Below are 20,981 nucleotides of genomic sequence, written 5' to 3'. Positions count from 1 at the left end.
GTATTACGGGACACCTTTTTCAGATATTCCAATATATATCCCCACTCTTTGTCCGTCAACTCACGGCCTATATCAGCATTCCATTTATCTTGTAGTATTTGTAAGGAGGTAGCAGCATGTGTCCGGATTCCCCAGTACAACCATCAGGTCAGGTGGCTACAATTCCCCATGAGATACTGCAGGTGTACTAGTTTGTCTGCCGGGGGTTCCGCCCCAGTCGGTGCCCATATGGTCCGAACATATCTGCTAATATTTGCATAGAGTAGGAATGAAGAATTAGGCACACCTTGTTCCCTTACAAATGTGTCATGATTCATTAAGGTATTATCCAGGAACAACATTCCCTCTGTATTTACGCCCTCATCCGCCCATTTAGTTATATGTTTCGATGTTACTGTACCTAATGCAAAGAAAAATGCATACAATCCCATGAGCATTGGATGAAATGTCAATGTAAAAATTTAAACATATAAATAAGGTGCCAGTGCATTAACCGTTCCTGAATTTACAGACCCACTATTATAACTAGAATAATACAATGCTAGTGCATGAATATACAAAAGAAGAACCACTGCAAAATTGTATATTTGCCTTAATATCAGGGCATATAGTAGCGAACAGCAATAAAATCACATATAAATCTAAGTTTATAAATAAGAAGTGCAAATGCACTTATCTGCTCGCCAATCGATGAATTAATACATTGCACGTGCATAAATATACAATGTTCTAATGTGGGACATATGATATTAAAACACAGGACCTGAAACTGACTAACAACCTAGTACATAAACACATTTTTTAAAAGTGTAAAAAAGATTGTGTAAAATGTGCAAAGGTGTGCAAAATATATAATGTGCAAAATAGTAGAATTCCATATCAGCAGCTGATACCCTAAAACTAAATAAGTCAGCATCACACAATTCAAAACGATCTAAAAGTCGAAAGGTCTTAATTAAAAGGTTAGATTAAAAGTGATCAAATGAATTGATGAATAATGATTAAAAGAAGACTGATATATGAAGACGCATTCATATATAGATATGCATAAAGGATAAGAAGAGAAAACTGGAAACATTTATAAAAAGTTATGCACATCTTCATTGGTATTTAATCCATTAGGTATTCTAGTATCAAGGGCTAAGATGATAGATAGATAGATAGATAGATAGATAGATAGATAGATAGATAGATAGATAGATAGATAGAGATAGATAGATAGATAAAGGCATAATGCATTTCGGCTAATGCCTTCTTCCGATGCCACTGCAAGTCTACGCACCCAGCTTTTAACTGTTTCTGCAGCACTCCCTGATTACGGAGTAAGCGCCTCCCCCAACCATGTGATCGTCCACTGAGTTGCCACAATGGTAGACACTGCAACTCCCAGAATGCTTCATACCTGAGCCGGCATATATATGCGCTCCGGGATCCCACTGGTGGGCGGGGATAATTCACCGCTTATGACTATTGAGTATCCCCTGGAAAATAACAGTATGGGACTAGAGAATGCAGACTACTTTGAAAAAGGAGCTGAAAAACTGCACCTGGTGGAAAAGGTTAGCCTACTGTTGTCTCACCTCTGTGGATACAAAACATATTAACTGAAAGAGCCTGGGGCCAGGAGGAAAAGCTAGAAAAGGGCTGATTCAGTTAGTCAATCTGGTTCAGTGTGGAGATGTCAGTATCCAAGTTAGGGGAAGCAGATCAACTGGTGTAATTGAACTGCATGTTGGATGGGCTTGGGGGAGAGGGTTTATGATTCAGATAAACAAAATTGTTTACCAGATCAGCTAGAGATCTCAAACAGGACAGTAGCTTATTCACAATGAGAAGTTGTCCCCATGGGACAGCTTCTCTTTTGGGAACAACAGAAACCTTTTGTTGTCTCCAATGTATTCACAAACCGGAAACTTAAAGGAACACTGGTCTTTTTAATGGACACTGGCTGCTTTTAAATTTAAAAAAAAATCCTGTTTGGGAATGCAAATTCAGAGACTGAGGTCTGCTGTCCCTTACAGTCCCCCATCCCTCCATGCACAGCCAATCACAGGAGATTTCAAATTGCGACCTTCATTATGCAGGTCGCTTAACAACCTCTTCAGAAGGTAGAATTTGAAAAGCAGCCTGTTGGTACATAGGTTGCATCACAAACTGCATTCCGATTCACAAACCAGTCAGTGTGGAAACTGGACATCCCTGGTTTGCAAATGAGAATAGTACATCATGGCTGTCTTCAGGAAACGCAACATCTTAGTTCAGTGCAGAAGTTCCAGTCAATTTATGCTCAAATTTGTTTACAAGTTTCAGGCTTTTTATCGTATCCCATTTTTATGGCACAAAACATCTAATGTTTTGAGAAGGGCAGAGTAGTAAGTAAGAGTGACTACCTGGGTACAAAGTCCAAGTGTGAAAAGCCTCAACAGGCACTTCAAAAATTATCCAAATACTTTTAATGAACACGGAATAATATCCTTTTTTTGTGAACCCCAATAGGTAATACATATTTTGGTAAACTTGGAACTACTACAATCCCTAACCATACATTAAAGATTATTTATGGAGCCAAAAACAAATTAATAAAAATTGTCAAGTGCTCAGAGACCCCTTTTAGATTTCAGGAAATTGTAATAAAACATTGTTGAGGATACCCAAACAGGGAGAACCAAACAAAATTTCCTGGCCCTCGTGGGGACTAACTAAAGTCAGACGTTTACTTTAAAAATCAATTTGGTCACTGTTCAAATTTACAATGCATTAAGTGCCCAGTCTGACATCACGATCATACGAGCTGCTTAATATAGGTCTTAATGACAATTAGAAAAACATTGAAGACGGGCAAATAGTTAGCTTGAGTGCTTAAGGTTTATAAATAAAGCAAAATAAATAATACTAACCAAATGAGAAACCATCACCGCTCCATCACAATTTTCTGAATTTGCAGGTCCTGTCCTCTCTCTGCTTTCTACAATCTAAAAAATCAAAAAGTTATTGTTAACACCTAAATACTAATAAAAAAAATGAGGGGCACAAGTACAACTACTTACCATTCTGAAAATTGTATGAGATCTAGAACTACGTTCATTCATTTTGGTTTCCCCATAATGTCGATTTTCTGAAAAAGGGTAAGGGATAGTAAGTAATTTTTTTGTGGTTCTAAAATGAAGATTGCTAATCCAAAGCACTTGAAATAGTTGTGTACCTAAACAATCTAGTACCACTATACACAATGAATACAGATACAACTAGACAAACAAATCATATGCTCAAAATTCCAGTCATACATACCAAATCCACCTATTGGTTCACTCTCAAACAATATACCAGGTAAAGCACAACACAATAATTTAAAAAGGCCTGTTTTCCTAAAGTGCATTTTACAGGGGGTTAGTTTGGGCCAAGCAAACTAAGTAACTGCTGCAATTCCCCAGAAAGCTCGTTTTTGACTGATCGTTCCGTGCCCAACAGTGTGGCTTAGCTCTTCACAGAAGAGAGTTAGCAGACAAAGTAAGGCACTATTCACTGCTAACCAGTACTAAAGTGCATGTGCTCCCTCCTTCAAACGTGGTGAATTTAGCTTACACCCAATTGGTACATTGAATTTCCAATCCAATCCAAAAAGCTTTATTCAACAGTTATGTCATAAAAGCACAATACATTAAAGTGAAAATATTTCTTAGCGTAGTACATCATGATTAAGTTTAAAACATTGTTAGGGATATTTGTAGGCTGTCACGAGCAATAATAAAACACGTTCAATACAGTTAAAAAGACTAAAATAGATAAAACAGATAAAAACTGTTACAATTCAGGAGGCTTGGTAAAACATGGATACCTAAATCTACCTTCGGTTGCTGAAGACATAAAAACATAATATTCGTTAATGCGATACATTTTAAATCAGTAGCCAACTTCATTTACACAGGCACAAAATATAGCAACAAAGATTCATCAATTTGCAGGGAGTGTCTGTGATCTAATAACCCACGTCCATCTCAGAAACTTGGCTATTGCAATAGCATTGCAGGGTGTTGTATCTGTGCGCAATATTCTTAACGCATCACTACTCTTTCTGATACCCAGTAACCTGCAAGTTGGTGTAAGCCACGCTCGACGGGAGCCAGCATATGCTGGGCAGACGAACAATAGGTGGGCCAGCGACTCTGATTGGGCCTGACAAGAAGGGCACGTGCTATTGCTACTGCCCATTTTGCTGTATAGGATCTTATTGGTAGTAAGCCCACCCTAAATTGGAAGTACAACTTCCGATCGTGTGGTTTAAGTATTAGGTCCCAATAATGCTCCAAACTCGGCTAGGGTTTAGCTTCTAAGAACCTTCCCGTCAGTTAAGACATGTTGCTGTTTCTGAAGTGTTTTGAAACACCAATTCCCTTTGAAGGGAATAGGGCACTCAATGGATTTTCCCAAGGGGTAGACATGCCAATGCTGACTAGGGAGGCCCTTAGCTCCCGCAACCATCTAATTTTGTGAAAGCAATCTGCCATAACGTAATCTTTGAGACCTGCAGCATATGTTGCCAGTTCTGGTGTGCACCAAATTCTTTGCCAGTATAGGATGGGACGTAGCCTGGCTATGTCAGCCAGTGCTTTTTTACCTCGTCGTATAGCAAAGGGCGCACTGGGGTGCTTTGTGGGAGGCTGGTGATCTTACGTAAGAACCTATTTTCTGCAACGGTTAGTTGGGAGAGATTCTCATACCCCCAGAGCTCCGCTCCATATAGAGCAGAGCTTACAACTTTCATGCTATAAATCTGCAGCACCGGACTAACTGGCTTGGTGAGTGAGGTGTTAAACTTAGTTTGTAAGGCACCCGATAGTTGCCGATGTTTTAATGTGTCCATGTCAAGCTTGTAATTCCACCTCAAGTCGTTTTGCAAAATAATTCCCAAGTAGGTGATGGCGCTAACTTGTTCCAGAGGTTGATTATTCAGGAGTATGCCTCCTCTGAAAGCTCTATGCTGGTTGAAGGTCATGAATTTCGTTTTAGATGCGTTGATTTCCAAGCCTCGAAGAAGACAGAACTCCTCAAAAAGTCCTGCGTCCGGTTTAGTACCACGCAGGACACAAATTTGTGCATGTGGGGCATCCTTTCATTTCTCAATTTTGCACAACCACCATTTTTTAATTTTCCATTCACAAGTAACCCCTATCCTTTTTTTTCGAGGACTACGAATGCGCCTCAAACTATTGGTTTTGTTCAAGAGCTGTATCTCAGTTTCAACCTATATTTCACGGTTATACAGGCCGATAATATGTATATTTATAGTAGCAATTGCTTATTGATTAATTCTTTGAGAATGTATTGTGACCTTCATTGATTGTAGCATTGTTTATTTATAGATTCCCCTGAGGAAGGGTGCATCCAGCACCCGAAATGCATTGGGATAGAGTGATTTCCGCCCATTACGTATGGATTTACCTGTTGTAAGGAATCCAGATTACAAGGAAAATCGAAGCAATAAAAGCAAGATTCATGAAGCAATGAATTGACATAACTATGATTCACTTTTGGTTTATTGTAAATTGTTCACAGATGTTTCTATATGCCTTGTAAATGATGCTGTTATGTATGAAAGTATTACACATCATTAAATACACCAGTTAAACATGGTATGACGCTTTTCAGTGCATAGTAGTGCACATTCTGTCTGAGACCTTGCAGTCTCAGTATTTTCACTACTTTTAGAAAGTTGGCATTTGCCTGTTCCAAGCATTTGGTGCCTGCAGTCTGAAACCTGGGTGACACGACCAGGTGTAGCTGACAGTTGGTCTTTGTGTATTGCTCCCATACAGTGAGACAAAATGGAATAGTAGCTGGCAGGATGAGCCATCTCTGATGTGATGAGGGGGAGGAGCAATTACCTACCACAATTGCACAAAGCCTCTGACAAGCACACTCACTAAGGATTTTGGCACTGGTCTTTTGTTACCCCCAGACAAGATGGGGCCAGGGCACGGAGCCAGGAAACACCTCTGGGGTGGAAGCCTCCAGAACCTTTTCCTACCAGCTATAAATAACGGACCCTCTTACTCAGCTTTTCAGTACACCTCTGGGCTTGTGGAAGACACAGAAGGACTGCTGGACTGCTCTAAAAGGACTGCTACTGTGTTGTCCTGCTGCTTGAGTGAATAGGACTGAACCTGCCCCTTTGATCCCGGGACCCCAGAGTGACTCCAAGGGACAGTTGGATGGTTCCTGATCAGCGCCTCAGGGACAGAAGACTCCAACTCCCTTGAACCCAGCACCTGGACGCTCTTTGCTGGGAGCCTGTCTCCTCCAAGTAGTACCACACCACTCCAGGACCCTTGGAAGTGGGTCCGAAGGTGGACATTCCAGCCCATGTGTGGTCCTGTGAGCAGAACAGACCTAGCGCGGCACATCTCACAGCCGCATTGGAACAGCCACTGCGTTTTGCATCTGGAGCGCAGGCCTCTGCATCGCAAACCCCTTGGTGGCGGCATCCTTGATGACCATGAAGGACTCTGCATTGCAGCCTTCTCTAAATCTCTGCTGCGCTACGCATCCTCAACACAGATCTCGCAGCGCTCAGCAAACCAGGATTTAAGGTACTTTTGTTTAGCTGGCCTAACTTAGTCCCTGTATAAGGCCCGTGCTCCATCACGGTCGGCCAGAGCTTGTGACTTTGTTGCAGGCTGGCGTGACAAGATAACCACAGTTGGCGCTTTGTGCGGACTATTTTTACTTAAATCTACAAAATTGCATATCTCCGGTTCTACAGATTGGAATTGTTTTGTTTTCAGATTTAATACATTTTACTCAATTTTTTCTCTAATGGTGTGGGATTTCTCTTGCATTCCTTCCACTTTATTACGGTTTGAGGTGCCGCATAAATACTTTACACATTGTCTCCAAGTTAAGCCTCACTGATTTGTGCCAAGATGCTAGACTTTTAAACACGAATTAATTTGGGGTTTGTGACTTCACCTAACCAATTGTGGCTGCTGCTTTAGTAGGGTTTCACTCCCCTCAACCAGTAAACTAATTTCCAACAATGATTTACTATGTAAATTGTTTATCTCTGCAAACCTTTTTCGTTGTGGTGTCTAAAAATACAGGATATTTTTAAAAATTGGTGTTGGGTTTCTTGACTGTCTTGTCCATTTCCTCTTCAATGGTTTTGGTGCTGTTTAAATGCATCACACTTGTTTCTTTATGTAAGCCTTGCAGCTCAGAGCCACAGCTAATCAGGGTTGAGCTGGAGGGTTAACAAACGAAACCTACTGGTCCTAAAGGGATTGGTAAGTGTATTACACAGTGAAGTTGCACAACCATACCATATAATAACTCCAATTTCTTCACACGAAAAATCACCATCACATAGGGAACCCTTTTTAAACCTATGAAGCATTGCATCGATCAGACAAACCCACTAACAGATCTTTTATTTTATGGGTAACACCATGAATACATTTCAAAATAGAAGTGGAAAAAAGTAAGCTCAATGGTACCATAAACAACTGCTATCCTGCCAATCCCAATGCACAAGCCACATAAAAAGGATGTACTTTGAACCCCCTTTACCACCGACTAATCAATGTTTCTAAATTCCCTCAAAGCCACATTCTATGAAGGCAAGTTATTTCTTCTCAATTAATGAAGAGCAGTGAAGCACTTGAGGCTCTACTGCAAAAATCAATGCCTTCCTCGCTCAAGATACCGTAACGTAAACCTCAACCCAGACAAACTTGCAATTATTGATCCTTCATGAACCTCCAGTGGAAATATTGAACACACAGTCACTACACAACTGTGCAATCTACTCAGGAACAATGCATTTTTACATCACTACCAGTTAGGATTCAGATCACAGCACAGAAACCACAACCATCCACATGATTGACATCCTCCTGATCACAGGTAAAACTAGGCACTGCGTTTTCTGTCACTCCGTGGCATTCAGTAGACTACCATTAAGGGCTACTCAGCATTACGTTTTATCCTGTACCATCATCGGTATGCAAAATAAGTGGTGTTGTGAGGCTCCACATCGGGCCCACCCTGCCCAGGAAGCGATGTCAAGGCCCCTACCTAGCCACCACTTTTCTAATATCTGTTTGCGCGTCAGGTGTGGATCCTTAGTAATTAGATTATGCCAGTGCAAAGTAATGCCCATTTTGTATGATCAACAACCCTCAGTTTTTGGAATGGAACAATTCTGCTAAACAGACCTCAGTGCTCATGCCCCTCCCCTTACAACTGGTATGTTGAATTGGCTCATAGCCAATTGACTCAGCTAACAAGTCCCTAGTAAATAGAGCCCAGGGTGCACAGGGTATGCACGTTAGGTCACCTTAGGGCCTACAGCACTAGTTGTGCCACCCTGAGTGTGACATGAATAAAAAGAGACTCCCAGGCTACCATTGCAGGCTTTTAGATATATAGAGGGAGAGAGAGAGTACAAAGTACAACAAAGTACAAAAGTTTTTATTTGATTTAGACCTCTACAGACATCAACAAAAAAGATGAAATTAAAGTTTTTACAAAGCATAGTTTTCATTGTAAAACCAATCACAGTATGTCTTTTAGAATAATTTAAAAAATAATAAACAGGTTATTTAGAACAAATTCATTAGGATTCGACACCCCCACCAACAATGTGTCCTTGTGAAGCGGGGGTAGATACCAGCACCTTTGCTTGGTTGAAGCAGGCGTTCTTGGCCAGTACTGTGCCTACCCCAGTTTCCCCACACCCTGCTGATGACGAGCATGAGGACAAGGATAACGCAGGTCCATACAACCCCTGGTGCCCCTCCTCTAAGCCCCCCGACCAACCCTTCCCCTGCAGTTGACACCCAGGGTTTGTGCTCAGACATGTTGGATCCAGACGAGATCCTCCACCTGAGGTCTTCCGAATGGGCCCCGTCTGAGAAAGTTGCACAGTACGTGGCGGGCCGCATTCGGAAGTCTCTGGAGAAGGATTCTCGGAACTGCTTGCAGGCGGAGTGCCCCCGGCACACCCTAGATCCCCGAATGGTCACTTTCTTGCAAAAATGTATTAAAGATCCCAAAAAGGGGATAGACCAATCCTGGCAGGCTTGCCAGGACAAGCCCCTGGACACCCTGGGCCCTCTAACGAAGATTCTAGACATGGCAGAAGAGGCCAAGGCGTCCGGTTCCCGGATCTCCCCCGACACCCTCTCTGCCTGGGCACAGCGTGCGAAAGTCTTCCTGGGAAACGCTCATTGAGCGTTATCTACGTAGAGACTTCGCTCATTGAGGTCGACCCCAAGCTGGGGGACCTGGCCGTTTTTGGAGGCAGGCCCTATCAAGCAAGGCGGTCTTTTTGGAGATCCGTTTTTCAAGGAGTTGGGGGCGTTTCGTGAACACCTTCACCTCCCTTGCATTCCTTCATCAAAAAGGTTTTTCACTCTCAGGTTTTCCGGGGGGGCCGGTCGAGGCAGGGGCCACTCGACCGGCGGGTCCAGCAACCAGTTTCTGTCCAGAGGACAAGGCTCCCACCAAGGCCAGTACCAAGACCAGACCAGGTTTGGTAACTTCTATCCTACCAGAACACAGGGCAAAGGCAGAGGAGCAGGTGCTTCCAATAACACCAGTGAGTGTTCTTCCTTCTTACCGCATAATAATAAGGGGCCGGCTGGCAAGTTTTTTCCAGGCTTGGACTTCCATCACTGGGGACGCCTGGGTTCTTCAGACGATCCAGGGGTTCCGGATAGAGTTCTTTGGCACCCCGGTTCAGGTCGCTTCTCCCCGACCCATATATTTTTCCGTGGAGGACGCGGCTCTGGTGGACGCAGAGGTGCAATCCCTTCTATCAAAGGGCACCATATGCCCCACCATCCCACATCCCAGGGGGTTTATCTGCAACCTTTTCTGGTAGGCAATTCAGATGGGGGTCGCCGATAAGTCATAAATCTGCACAAATTCAACGAGTGGATCGTCTACTGTCACTTCAAGATGGAGGGGATTTACCTGTTGCAGGATATCGTCCGCCCCCGAGTCTGGATGGTGCGTCTGGATCTCAAAGACGCTAACCTATCAATACCAATCTATTCTCCTCACAGGAGTTTTCTGCAGTTCCGTTGGGGAGGTGAGACTTACAAGTTCACCACCCTTCCCTTTGGCCTCTCATGCGCACCCTGGTGTTTCACAAAGGTCCTCAAGCTGGTCGTGGAGCACCTAAGGTCTCACGGTATGAGACTCGTCTACCTAGACGACATCTTCATCATGGCGCAATGTCCCAACCGCCTGACTGTGCAGCTTTGGCGGGCGGTCAACCTCTTACAACAACTGGGCTTAGTTATCAACAAATCCAAGTCTCTTCTGGTCCCCGCTCAGCGGGTGATTTTTCTGAGTTTCTCAATCGACTCAGTCGCCTCTAATCTCCCATCGCGGAAATTGACGAAGATTCGACACAAGTTGAGACGGGCTTTGTCCAGGCCGCGAATCTCCTTGAGACAGGTGGCCCGCCTGGTAGGCCTCCTTTTGTCTTCCATACAAGCCATCTTCCCGGGGCCGCTTCGTTGCCGCGCCCTCCAATGCTAGAAGGTGGCGCACTTGCGGATGGGACTCTCGTACTCCCAGCAGGTGACCCTCTCTAGAGACGCCAAGAAAGAGATCAATTAGAGGCTGGCCAAAATGGAGGCATGGAATGGGCAAGCGATTTTTGGCTCCGCCCAGGACATCGTCAGAGTCTGACGCCAGCAGGTCAGGTTGGAGCACCAGATGTGGCAATTTAACCACAGGACGGCTGTGGTCTTCAAACGAACAATGTTTACATATCAAATGTCTGGAGCTTCTGGTGGGCTCTTTTGCAATTTGGTGTTGGACCAAGGACTTTGTCCAGTCTTGCATTCTTTTCAAGATGAACAATGTATCCACGGTCCAATACATCAACCATCTGGGAGGCGTCCGGTCGAAGGCCCTCTCCGACCTTGCCTCCAATCTTTGGCAGTACTGCCTAGATCACCAGATCTCTCTCACAGAGGAGAACCTTCCAGGTCAGGCAACCTGATAGTGGACTTTCAGTCCCTCAATTTACGGGATGGGAGCTTGTGGAAACTCCACGGCAGTGTATTCTCGGGCCTCTAAGCCAATGGGGTCTTTTCTTGGTGGATCTTTTTGCCTCCCACCTGGATTATCAGTTTACCAGATTTTTCAGTTGGAGACTGAATCCTCTGGTGGCGGCCACGGACGTGTTTCTCCAGGACTGGAGAGAAAAGAAGGGTTACGCTTTTCCCCCATTCGCCAAGATTACGAGAGCCTCTGTGCAAGTCCGCCGGCAGAAATCGGAGGTGGTACTAGTCAAGCCAATTTGGAGATCTCAAGTCTGGTTTCCAGTTCTTCTGGAACTTTGAGATTTTCCAATCTCTCTTCCCCTGTTTCTAGAGCGGATTCTCAACCCAGCTCAGCAACAGCATCCCCTTGTTCTGCAAGGGTCTCTTGCTCTCATGGCGTGGTGGATTACCGGGGACAATGGGCAGTCCCAGGTCTTTCCGACACAGCTGAAAACTTAATGTCCAAGGTCTTGATCTGCAATTATTCGGGGCCCACTCCACGCGTGGGGCGATGGCTTCCTAAGCTTTCGCACTAGGGGCCCGGATGGAAGATATTTTGAATGAGGCAGACTGGTCCTTTAAGAGGTTTTACTTCAAGCCAGTGCTGCATATGGCCCAACTGGTGGTAAGTAAGCTTTGAACTAGCATAGACCTCGCCTTCGGTCCGGACATAGATTGAAACATTTCCTAGCTATCAGAACGGAAAGTTTCAATTCTATTAAGGACACTGAGGCGAGGATTATTCCACCCTCTGGAGTTACCACGACTCACGTGGTTGGAACCCTCCCTACTTCAGTAAGTAACTTGTTTTGATCGGTCATCGTTTGCTTATTTCCACTATTAAAGATGCGTTTTTCTATGCAATTGTCGTGGCCCTTTTGCTCCTCATTTACAGGTGTGAATCCTTAGCCATGGCAGGGATCTAATCTGCACTCTTGAAAGTATGGACTTGGCTGACTACGCGTGACGAAAAAGGATGGGTGTACAGCGTTGATAGACTATATCTGGGTCTGCAGGCTCCTGATAGGCTGAAGGATGAGAATGTTGCCATATTGAACTCGATTGTTTGTTGAAATTCCCATGGCATCATGGAATTGTAGTTTTGTTAAGGTGTTTTCTTAAAATGGCTGCTATCATTTAGGTGAAGAAAGGTGAAGAAAGATGAGATAGTCCTCAATAGACTTTAAACTTTCCGTTACGATAGCTAGGACATTTTTCATTTTTATTAAAATGTATACTGCACAGATTTGCTTTTAAATGTTTCAAGTTTTAGTAGGTCTCTTAAGGATCCTCCTTCAGCTTGTAATAAATTATATGCCCATCTTATTATGTTTGCCATAGTTCTAGCAAAAGAGCTAACTATGGATAACTCGAGGTGCAATGTTTGATTAACCTTTAGGAGGTCATTTCATGTGATATACTTCTATTGTGGAGTAAAAATGCCTATGACCAGAGGGGGGAGTAGAATCGCTTCAGGGCTACAATGTGAGCATCCGCCTTAAGGCTTGTGTGCTGATGATGGGAGAAATCTTGTGGGAGAGAATATTCTCCTTAAGTAGGTATATTCTTTAGCTACCTCTATAGGCCTCCCACTGATTGACCAATCAAAGTGAGTGTAATGTTGTACTACCTTAGTTTTAAAAATATTTGCTTTTAAGACTTTTTTCTCAGTATAGCTAAATAATGCATTTAGGTTTCGTTGAAGACTGATTGGGGTAAGGCCCAGTATGACCACGTCACCAGATGCTAGTTTGAGGGGGAAGCAATCAGGAAGGTCGCTTATAAAAAGTGAGAATAAAAGAGGTGCTAAAAGACAACCCTGTTTTAGGCCATTCGGTGTAGCTATCCTTTGAGTCAGACCCTCCCCACCCCCATTTGTACTCTACACCAAGTTGACGAATGTAGTGAGACGACTAGCCTTAGAAGGTTTTCAGGCATTCCCATCTTCTCTAGCTTCCTCCATAATGTGAATCTATCTACTCGGTTGAAAGCAGTTGTAAAGTCTTCAAACACACTGTAAAGAGCAGTGAGAGAGCGAGTGTGTGATGTATATATCTATCTATCGATAAAGGCAAAGCCAGACTTTCCCCAGATATATGTGTATGTCACCTCTATGGCATGTCTAACAAGTTCTAAGGCAGGGTACAACATATTCCATGGGCAGAACATATAATATTACATGTTCTGATAGTAAAACTCGTGAAACTGTTTTTTTTACCGTGAAAAAGCTTGGTCGCCCAATGGGCAAGTACAAAGTTACACGTGGACTCCCTCAGCAATACTAACTTTGGAAGAGTGCGACCAAAGATGGTCATCCAGGGTATCAAACAAATAAGTACATAAAAGCCCAAATAGATTCCCAGGTTGCAATTAATGTAACAAGTTGCAGTGTGCAACTTTAACAAAGTTGCCATTTTTTTTGCCTTTATGGTCTCTTGTGCCAATATCTGTTACACACAGGGTCCTGTCGCTGTGACAGCTTTCTGTCCTCCTGGGGAGACGAGCTAACGGCTCCTAGGAAAGAATACAGTAGGGCCCTGCTCTAGAAGGAGATGTCACCTCCCTCCTGTAGGAAGCCACACAGTGGTTAGCCCAAGAGGTAAGCTTCAAAGGAGAAGCTGCCTTTGAAAGGCAAAGGGGTAACAGATACCTCACCTTGTGAATCGACACCAAAGCAGTACCTCACGAGAAAACTCTGCAGGGCGCAATCCTAAAGTGCCCATTCGTCCGTACCTGGGACCTATCGAAGCAGTAGTGATTTATGAATGCGTGAAGTGATACCCAAATTGCTGCCTGGCAGATCTTCAAAACTGGCACACCACTCCCCATTGCAGTGGGAGCAGCTTTTGCTCTTGAGGAATAAGCATGTAGGCCTCCTGGGGGTTGTTTCTATGCTAATCCATAACCGATTTTGATGCACAGAAAAATCCAGCTAGAAATGGCCTGCTTCTGCACAGCTTTTGCCATTTTTGCACCCAGAGAACTCCACAATCTTCCACCCAACGGTCCCTGGTGCGATCAATGTAAAAGCTCAGAGCTGCTCTCTATGGGTCTAAACAAAGAGATCTATCTTCCTTCTTAGTTGGAGCGAGTGAGGCGAAGTAGATGGACAACCAGATATAGAAAGGCATGACAAAGTTTGAGAGGAACGCTATGTTGGTCTTTCGCAGTAGCTTGTCCGGAAATGTGGTGGTATTGCTGGACAAGGTTTGCAGCTCACTCACACAACGAGCCAACGTAATCGCTAGGAGAAATACCTCAAATAACAGGAAAGGGCCGCTGTGTATTGGTTTGAATGGAATGCACATCAGGCTCATGAGAACTAACTTAAGGTTGCACAGCAGCATGAGGAATGGTGTTATCAGGAACACATGGGTCAGCACTTTTTGAAAACACACACCGCAGGTGACTTGAACAAATATAGCCGATTAGATCGACATGAAAAAAAGTCAGCAAGGGCAGACCGATAACCTTTAATGGTTACTACAGCAAGGCCTAGAAAAGCAAAAACGCAGTGTAGCGGAAAATTGGGCCTGTGAAGGCTGGATGTGTATGATGATGAACATCAAAAGGGCAAACTTTGATTCAGCGTCATGCATAGATGGATTTAGTAGAGGGGGTCCAAAATGACATGTACTACTTTGGAAGGGAGATTAAATGCTGTCAACTGTATCCACTCAATCTCAAAGCATGGAGCTGTAAATTGTGAAGGCTCAAGTAAAGGACCCTGCCCTGCTGCTGCGACAGGAGGTCATCCTGAAGGGGCAGCCATATAGGAGGACAGATGCTCATGGCCAGAGGTTCTGGGCGCTACACTTTCCAGGTCCAATCTGAAACCTCTAGGATGACTTGGGACCAGTCATTCCTGATCTTAAGAACTTTGGGCAGGAGAGGAAGAGGCAGTAAGGCATACGGCATCCCAAGCATCAATCTAGGTGAAAGGAGTTTCCAGATGAGAAGTGTCTCGTGAACGCCAACACACAAAGGTTTGAACACTATGCGTCATTTGCTGTGGCGAAAATATTGAGTCGGGGTTCTCCCCATTGGTGGAGGTCGCCATGTGCCACCTCCAAAACAGAGAGTGTAGCTAACATTCTTGATCCGCTAGGCAACGCTGGCCGAGTTAGGCCACTCAGGCGTTTAAACATCCTGCCAGGTGCTAAGACCTGGGACATGCTTCTCGACTCAGAGGTGCACACCCTCCTAACACAGGACCCATTACACCACTTTGCCCTCCTTGTTGAGGTATCACATGGAGTTTTTGTCCACGAGAACCTGCACTGGTCCCCTTTGATGGTTGAGAGGAAGGCTTTTGGCGCCAAGCAAATCCCCTGCAGCACCAATAGGTTGATGTGGAGGCGGGTGTCTGCTGGAGAACAGAGTCCTCTGATCTCCACCTCTATCAGGTGACCTCCTCAACGCAGCAACGATGATTCAGTCACAAGCGTTAGCTGTGGGTGGGGTAGGGACAGCGGTCCACTTGAGGTCCAGTAGATCTTTTGCAGTCACCTCCAACACGTGGATGAAATCCGAAAGGTTCCCCTGCTGCTGAGCCCACTGGGAGTTCAAATCCAACTGCAGAGCCTGCATGAGCCACCTGGTGCAGTCTACAGTCAGGATGCAGGGGTCCTAGAAGCCACAGAGGGACTCTCCTTGATCAAGGGTTGAAAACTCCAGATCATAGCACAAATATCCTGAACTGAGTTGGAAGGAAGGCTCAGAACAGCAGCGTGTTCAGGATAGCAGCAATTAAAGAGCCGCTGTGAAGGAATCGGGTTGGACTATGGCATGCTGACAGAAACCCACAGTGATGGCAACTGGTTGGCCATGGTCTGGAGGAGGTTCACAGTATTTCGAGGTGAGCCCACCTTCAATAATCAGTCATCGTGGTATGGGAAGACTGGCATTTCCGACCTCCAAAGATGGGCAGCGACCACCATCATCACTTTCGTGAACACCGGAGATGCACTGGTATGGCTAAAAGGGAGCATTGGGAACTGAAAGTGCTTGTGGCCTATCTGAAATCTGAAGGCAGTGTCTCTGCTGGCTACAAAATGGAGATATAGAAATGTGTCCTGCAGATCCACATCATCATCCAGACTCCTTGATCTAGGGCAGACAGTCATTGGGCCAGGGCAGGCATCTAACTTCTCTTCCTCAGCACCAGAAAGTAACAAGAATAAAAACCAGATCATACTTCAGATGCCAGCACCCTCTCTCCACGCTCCCTTTTTCAAGAGAGCTTGAAACACGTTTTTTAGAACGGACAAGTGATCCTCTGGAAGGCACTGTGATGTAGGAGGCATATTTGAAGGGGTGGAGAAGGCAGCATGGGTGTACCCATTTTGGATAATTTGAAGCACCCATCTGTCTGATGCGATGCATTACAACGCGCAGAGGTAGTAACGAATTGAATCTCCTACTGGTTGGCGATACTCTCCAGTGCTTTTGCAACAGAGGAGGGTGGGGTGAGGGGGTGAAGGGCATGAGGTGGGGGAGATTGGTTTGGAGGGGGAATCTGGCAGTTCATTGCTCTTGTAACTGCTGGAAGATTCATCCCTGACCTCTGACCCAAAAGACGCGAGAGGCCAGTTGTTGCTGAGGCAAAAACTGTTGGGGCTTCCGCTGGAACCACTTGGAGGATGAGGGGGGAAAATGTCACGGGTGTGATGCTAGCCCAAGGGCGTGTGCTGTTGCTTTGCTCTCTTTGAAGCACTCCAGGACTAAGAACACTTTGTCACAAAGAGACTGGTGCCATCAAAAGGCATATCCATCAAAAGTTGTTAGACATCACTTGAATATCAGGTTGAGCAAATCCAAGGTTGGTGCCAAAGCATCATGCTGGTATCAACTGCCCTACCCAAGACGTCAGTGGCGTTCAGGCTCAATCTTAACACGTATTTTGGCGTGTACTGGCCATCCTAAATTATTTGGTGTAGATTGGTACGAAGATAGTCACAGTCTACTGGCAAGATATCAGCCACAATGTAAAAAAAAAACCAAAGGAGTCAACTAGAATTGACGGACTAGAGGGCAAGGCTAGTTGTTGAGAAGGTGTTTTCAAAACAATTTCATGCATTTCGACTCCCTGTCTGGCAGGTGGATGGAAACGTTTTAGGATCCAGTCCGCAGGTGGAGGCCTTTACTAAGCTCTCAAGCAGGAGAAAATATGGGTCTCCAGGACTGGCCTATGTATATTGGGTATTTGCCTATTAACTGGATGGCAAGATCCTGGCTTTGCCCCACTAGTGGGTTCATCGGTACTTCAACAAAGGCCACTAGTGGGTTCATCGGTACTTTAACAAAGGGCGGGAGAGGCTCTAGGAGGGCCTGCTTAAGTAATGCAACCTTCATTAGCACACTTGTTTTGACGTCAATAGGCAAAGTTGTAGATCTAGCACTTCAGCTGCTCTCCTTATCACCATAGCGAAGGAAGCAGATTCCTCAGTGGAAAGACCAGCAGTGGAAAGACCAGGAGTAGGAGAACTGAGGACCATGTTTGGTGTTGTATCAAAACAAATGGCTTCCTGGAGTCCCAATAAAGCTTTTGTTTGTGGCAATCTTACAGCCCTCAAACCCTGTCATTTAGTGTATGACACGTCCCTTGCACACTTGAAAATGATAGAAAAATCTCAAAAACGTGGAGTGAGCCCTGGATCTGCGTTGGAAGGTGCAGAAAGAAAGGAACTGACATCAGTGTGTGAAAGTTATATAGTGTGCTTGACGTCACTTTCGGGTTGGGACGGACCCTACGCAAAGCCACACAACCCCACCTACAGATGTGCAAAGGAGTTGCTGAGAAATAATTGCCCAGATCCTGTCAGGCACCTGGGGGTATTCACAAGGTGAGAAATCTGCAGTTAGAAGTATCCACCAGAACAGCTTTGATATAAATTAAAACCTGGTATAGACATGCACTGAGGCATTGAGATGGGTCTTATTGACATTTGAGAGAATTCTGGAAAAAACAGCAAGACAAGTACAATTATTGAGCACTGAGTAAGGGAAATCACACACAAAAAAAAAATCTACAAATGACAAAGGGTTCGAGGATAGTGAGGCTAAGGATGGACCTTGAGATCACTAGGTGCTTCAAAAGTTGGATAATGGAGACGACCCACAACTTTAAGATAGGGATCACACATAATATGTAAATTGTGGAAAATGTAGATCCCCTAATAGTCTGAAGTGACTACAATTCAGTATGTTGCCACAAAAAAAACAAGCATTTGCAATGCAATAGGTCTCGCATTTGTGAGAGGTAGAGCTACTGACTTTGTAAATGACAATGTGTTTTATTTATTTTTGTTTGGATTCGATGTATGAGGTGTAGAGTGAAATTATGTGGGTTGAATTGGAATTGTTAGTTGTGGAATTGTGTGGGTTGGAATTGTGCTGTTTATTTGTGTTGTTGGCATTATGTGGCATGGTGAATTAGACCGGGGCATAGAGCTGCACAGAATAAATTGATAGGAGGAAAGAGAAGGATAAGTAGTTTGTGCACGGAGCAGTGAATGAACGCCAGACAAAGGAGCAGAAAGAGTATGTGATAAAGAGAAAGAAGGGGAGAGCAGGCTATAGACGCATAAAGAGGGACCTTCTGTGTACACAGAAGACACCCTAAAAAGAGCAGAAGAGCATGGGTTTGCATTACGGAAATATTGAGAAGACAAGGGAAAGAAACTGTGCTCGAATTTAGGAGTGCAAGTACCTTTGTGAATCGGGTCCAAAGATGGGACAATTCAATAAACACATTATTACTGAGGAGAAGAACCAATGCACACTTAATAATTAACCTGGCTGCAGGCACTGTTGCAACAATATATCATAGGAGAAATACAGAAATATGAAAGTCTGGGTCAATGCTGGAATAACAGACATAAGTCACGTTTTTCAAGAAAGACGAGAAGACTGAAGTAGCGTTTCAGTGGCACTTATGTGGTTGGGTGTGAATAAACACAATCTAGCCACTTTGCAACCACTCTGTCTTGCTTTAGTTATTTATTTTTCGTAGAGGCTGCACTTCGGAACAGAAAAAGATGACATTCCCAGCAAGTGTGTTATTCTGTTTTGGATCGATTTCACAGTAGAACGAATGAAGGAAAGGAGAGGAAAAAGAGGGTTTCTTGAAGTCACGGTTTTCAGCAAGTGAGGAGGAGCGAGACAGAGACCGAAACAGAGGGAATAAAAGGAAGAGGAAGAAAGAGGTGGGGGGGGCTGCTGCCAGTGGCAGAGCAGGAACGCTGCACTGGCAAACTCTGTAAATTAAAACTTAATCATATATACACCGAGTGGACCTCACTCAGGGAAGACTGTTTTCAACCTTTCAGTTTCCACAAAGAATATATGTAAAACATGAAAAAATAAAACAAACAATCCTTATTGAGGACATGACTGCAGAGATATGCTTTGAGTTAAAAGCATACATAATAAGTTTTCCGCTGTGTTTGAGGGAGGAAGGAGTGTGGGAAATGCTGTTCACCGCAGGAGAGCGAGATGAATGCACCGCCAGGCATCGAATCCAAAATAGACAGGATAGCCTTGGAAAGACGTCCAAACAGGCCCAAGTCCCACCAAAAGAAGCTCAGCGCTAGGTAAAGGCAAGGACCTTAAATACAAGCAGCGACGAGCGTCTGCAGAAAGTTACAATAAAATAAAAAAAAAGTTCGCCCACACAACAACTGAAAAGGGAGAGCACAAGGAAACGAATTGGCCGGTGTGCCTCAGCCTTGAATGGATGCAACGTATCTGCAAAGCCAACGAGTTAGGAGGAAGCAAAGAACAGTGACACTGGAGTGAATCGATGGCAAGTAGCAGGCGGGAAAAAAGGGGTATTATTGATTACAGCAGGTCTTGTAGACCATGCGTGCGTGCTGTAGGCTCGACAAACTGTCACTGCCCAACAACTCCTCATTGTTGCCTGATTTATCTACATAATAGAGGATGAATGCAAATTTAATGTGAAGCTACACTAAATAAACCTTTAAATACAGATGGCTTTAATACATTCCAATATACATTCCTTTAATTCTTACAACATTTGAAGTAGAGAAAGTAAAATTTTCCACTTACTTTCACCCTTCTTTATCCAATCCATCACATTTTGTGGCATAACCACCAATTCTTCAGTAAGATCAGCAACATACACATTTCTCTGTAAAAGACCATAGGTAGAACATAACATGCTACTATCAAAGCGACTTGTAACAAATTACATTGTAAAAAAAAATTGGTGGGAGTTCAAAAGTGCTATAGTTTTATATGTTTCAGTTTAAAATAAGAGCAGGTTTTAATCTTCTGTTTTGGGAAATGCTCTCCCTCCTACTAGTGTGTAGGGTTACTCACCCCTACAGCATATTGGAACATATGGTCTTTTCTGAGCTGGAGCCCTATTTCTATGGGATATTGGTCACCCACCGTTAGTCCACTCTGAAGATTAAACATTGCACCTGTGACTGACTTTTTTGTAAACTCTTCAAAAGGGGTTAAACATGCAAAAACGTCACATGGGGTTAAAGGATTACAGCAGGGAATCCACCTGCCAGATCAGATAACTACCAGAGGTCAAGCTTATTATAATTATTACTTGGAAGAAACTGATTAGAGCCCAAGATCTTTCCAGTGTAAGACAGTCACCACTCACAATGGTTTAAAAATCAAAAGGGGGATGGGAGTGCTGCCACAAGTCTCTCCGGTCTCAGTACCGCTCACTGGCTCACAGATGCATCTCCAAAAGATTTCAGCTTGTTGGCTCAAGTGAGCCTTTTTAAACTTGAAGATGGGTGGGAGCACAGTGCTTCCATCCCTCGTCTGCTCTCAATGATGGGAGGACTGTGGCAGCATTCTCAGCAACCCCATATGAAATTAGTTTTTTACCCCCTCTCTACTGATGAAGGATAACATCCAGAAACCCATGTCTAGAGA

General features: G+C 44.2%; 1 protein-coding gene across 2 annotated transcripts in view; it reads right to left on the bottom strand.

Moving 5' to 3' along the window:
- The window catches only part of CENPE (centromere protein E), a 1,911,253-nt gene that overhangs the window by 1,814,511 nt on the left and 75,761 nt on the right, over positions 1–20,981 (bottom strand). For both annotated transcript variants that reach the window (XM_085641421.1, XM_085641422.1), the window contains exons 6-8: positions 20,130–20,211; positions 3,048–3,115; positions 2,898–2,972 (exon numbers count right to left, since the gene is read on the bottom strand). In XM_085641421.1, the coding sequence (XP_085497547.1) occupies positions 2,898–2,972; positions 3,048–3,115; positions 20,130–20,211 (225 nt within the window). The remainder of the gene's footprint in view (positions 1–2,897; positions 2,973–3,047; positions 3,116–20,129; positions 20,212–20,981) is intronic.

The sequence above is a fragment of the Triturus cristatus genome, chromosome 2_2 (assembly GCF_964204655.1).
Source record: "Triturus cristatus chromosome 2_2, aTriCri1.1, whole genome shotgun sequence".
Lineage (NCBI taxonomy): Eukaryota > Metazoa > Chordata > Amphibia > Caudata > Salamandridae > Triturus > Triturus cristatus.
This window is presented reverse-complemented; position numbering and strand designations above follow the sequence as displayed.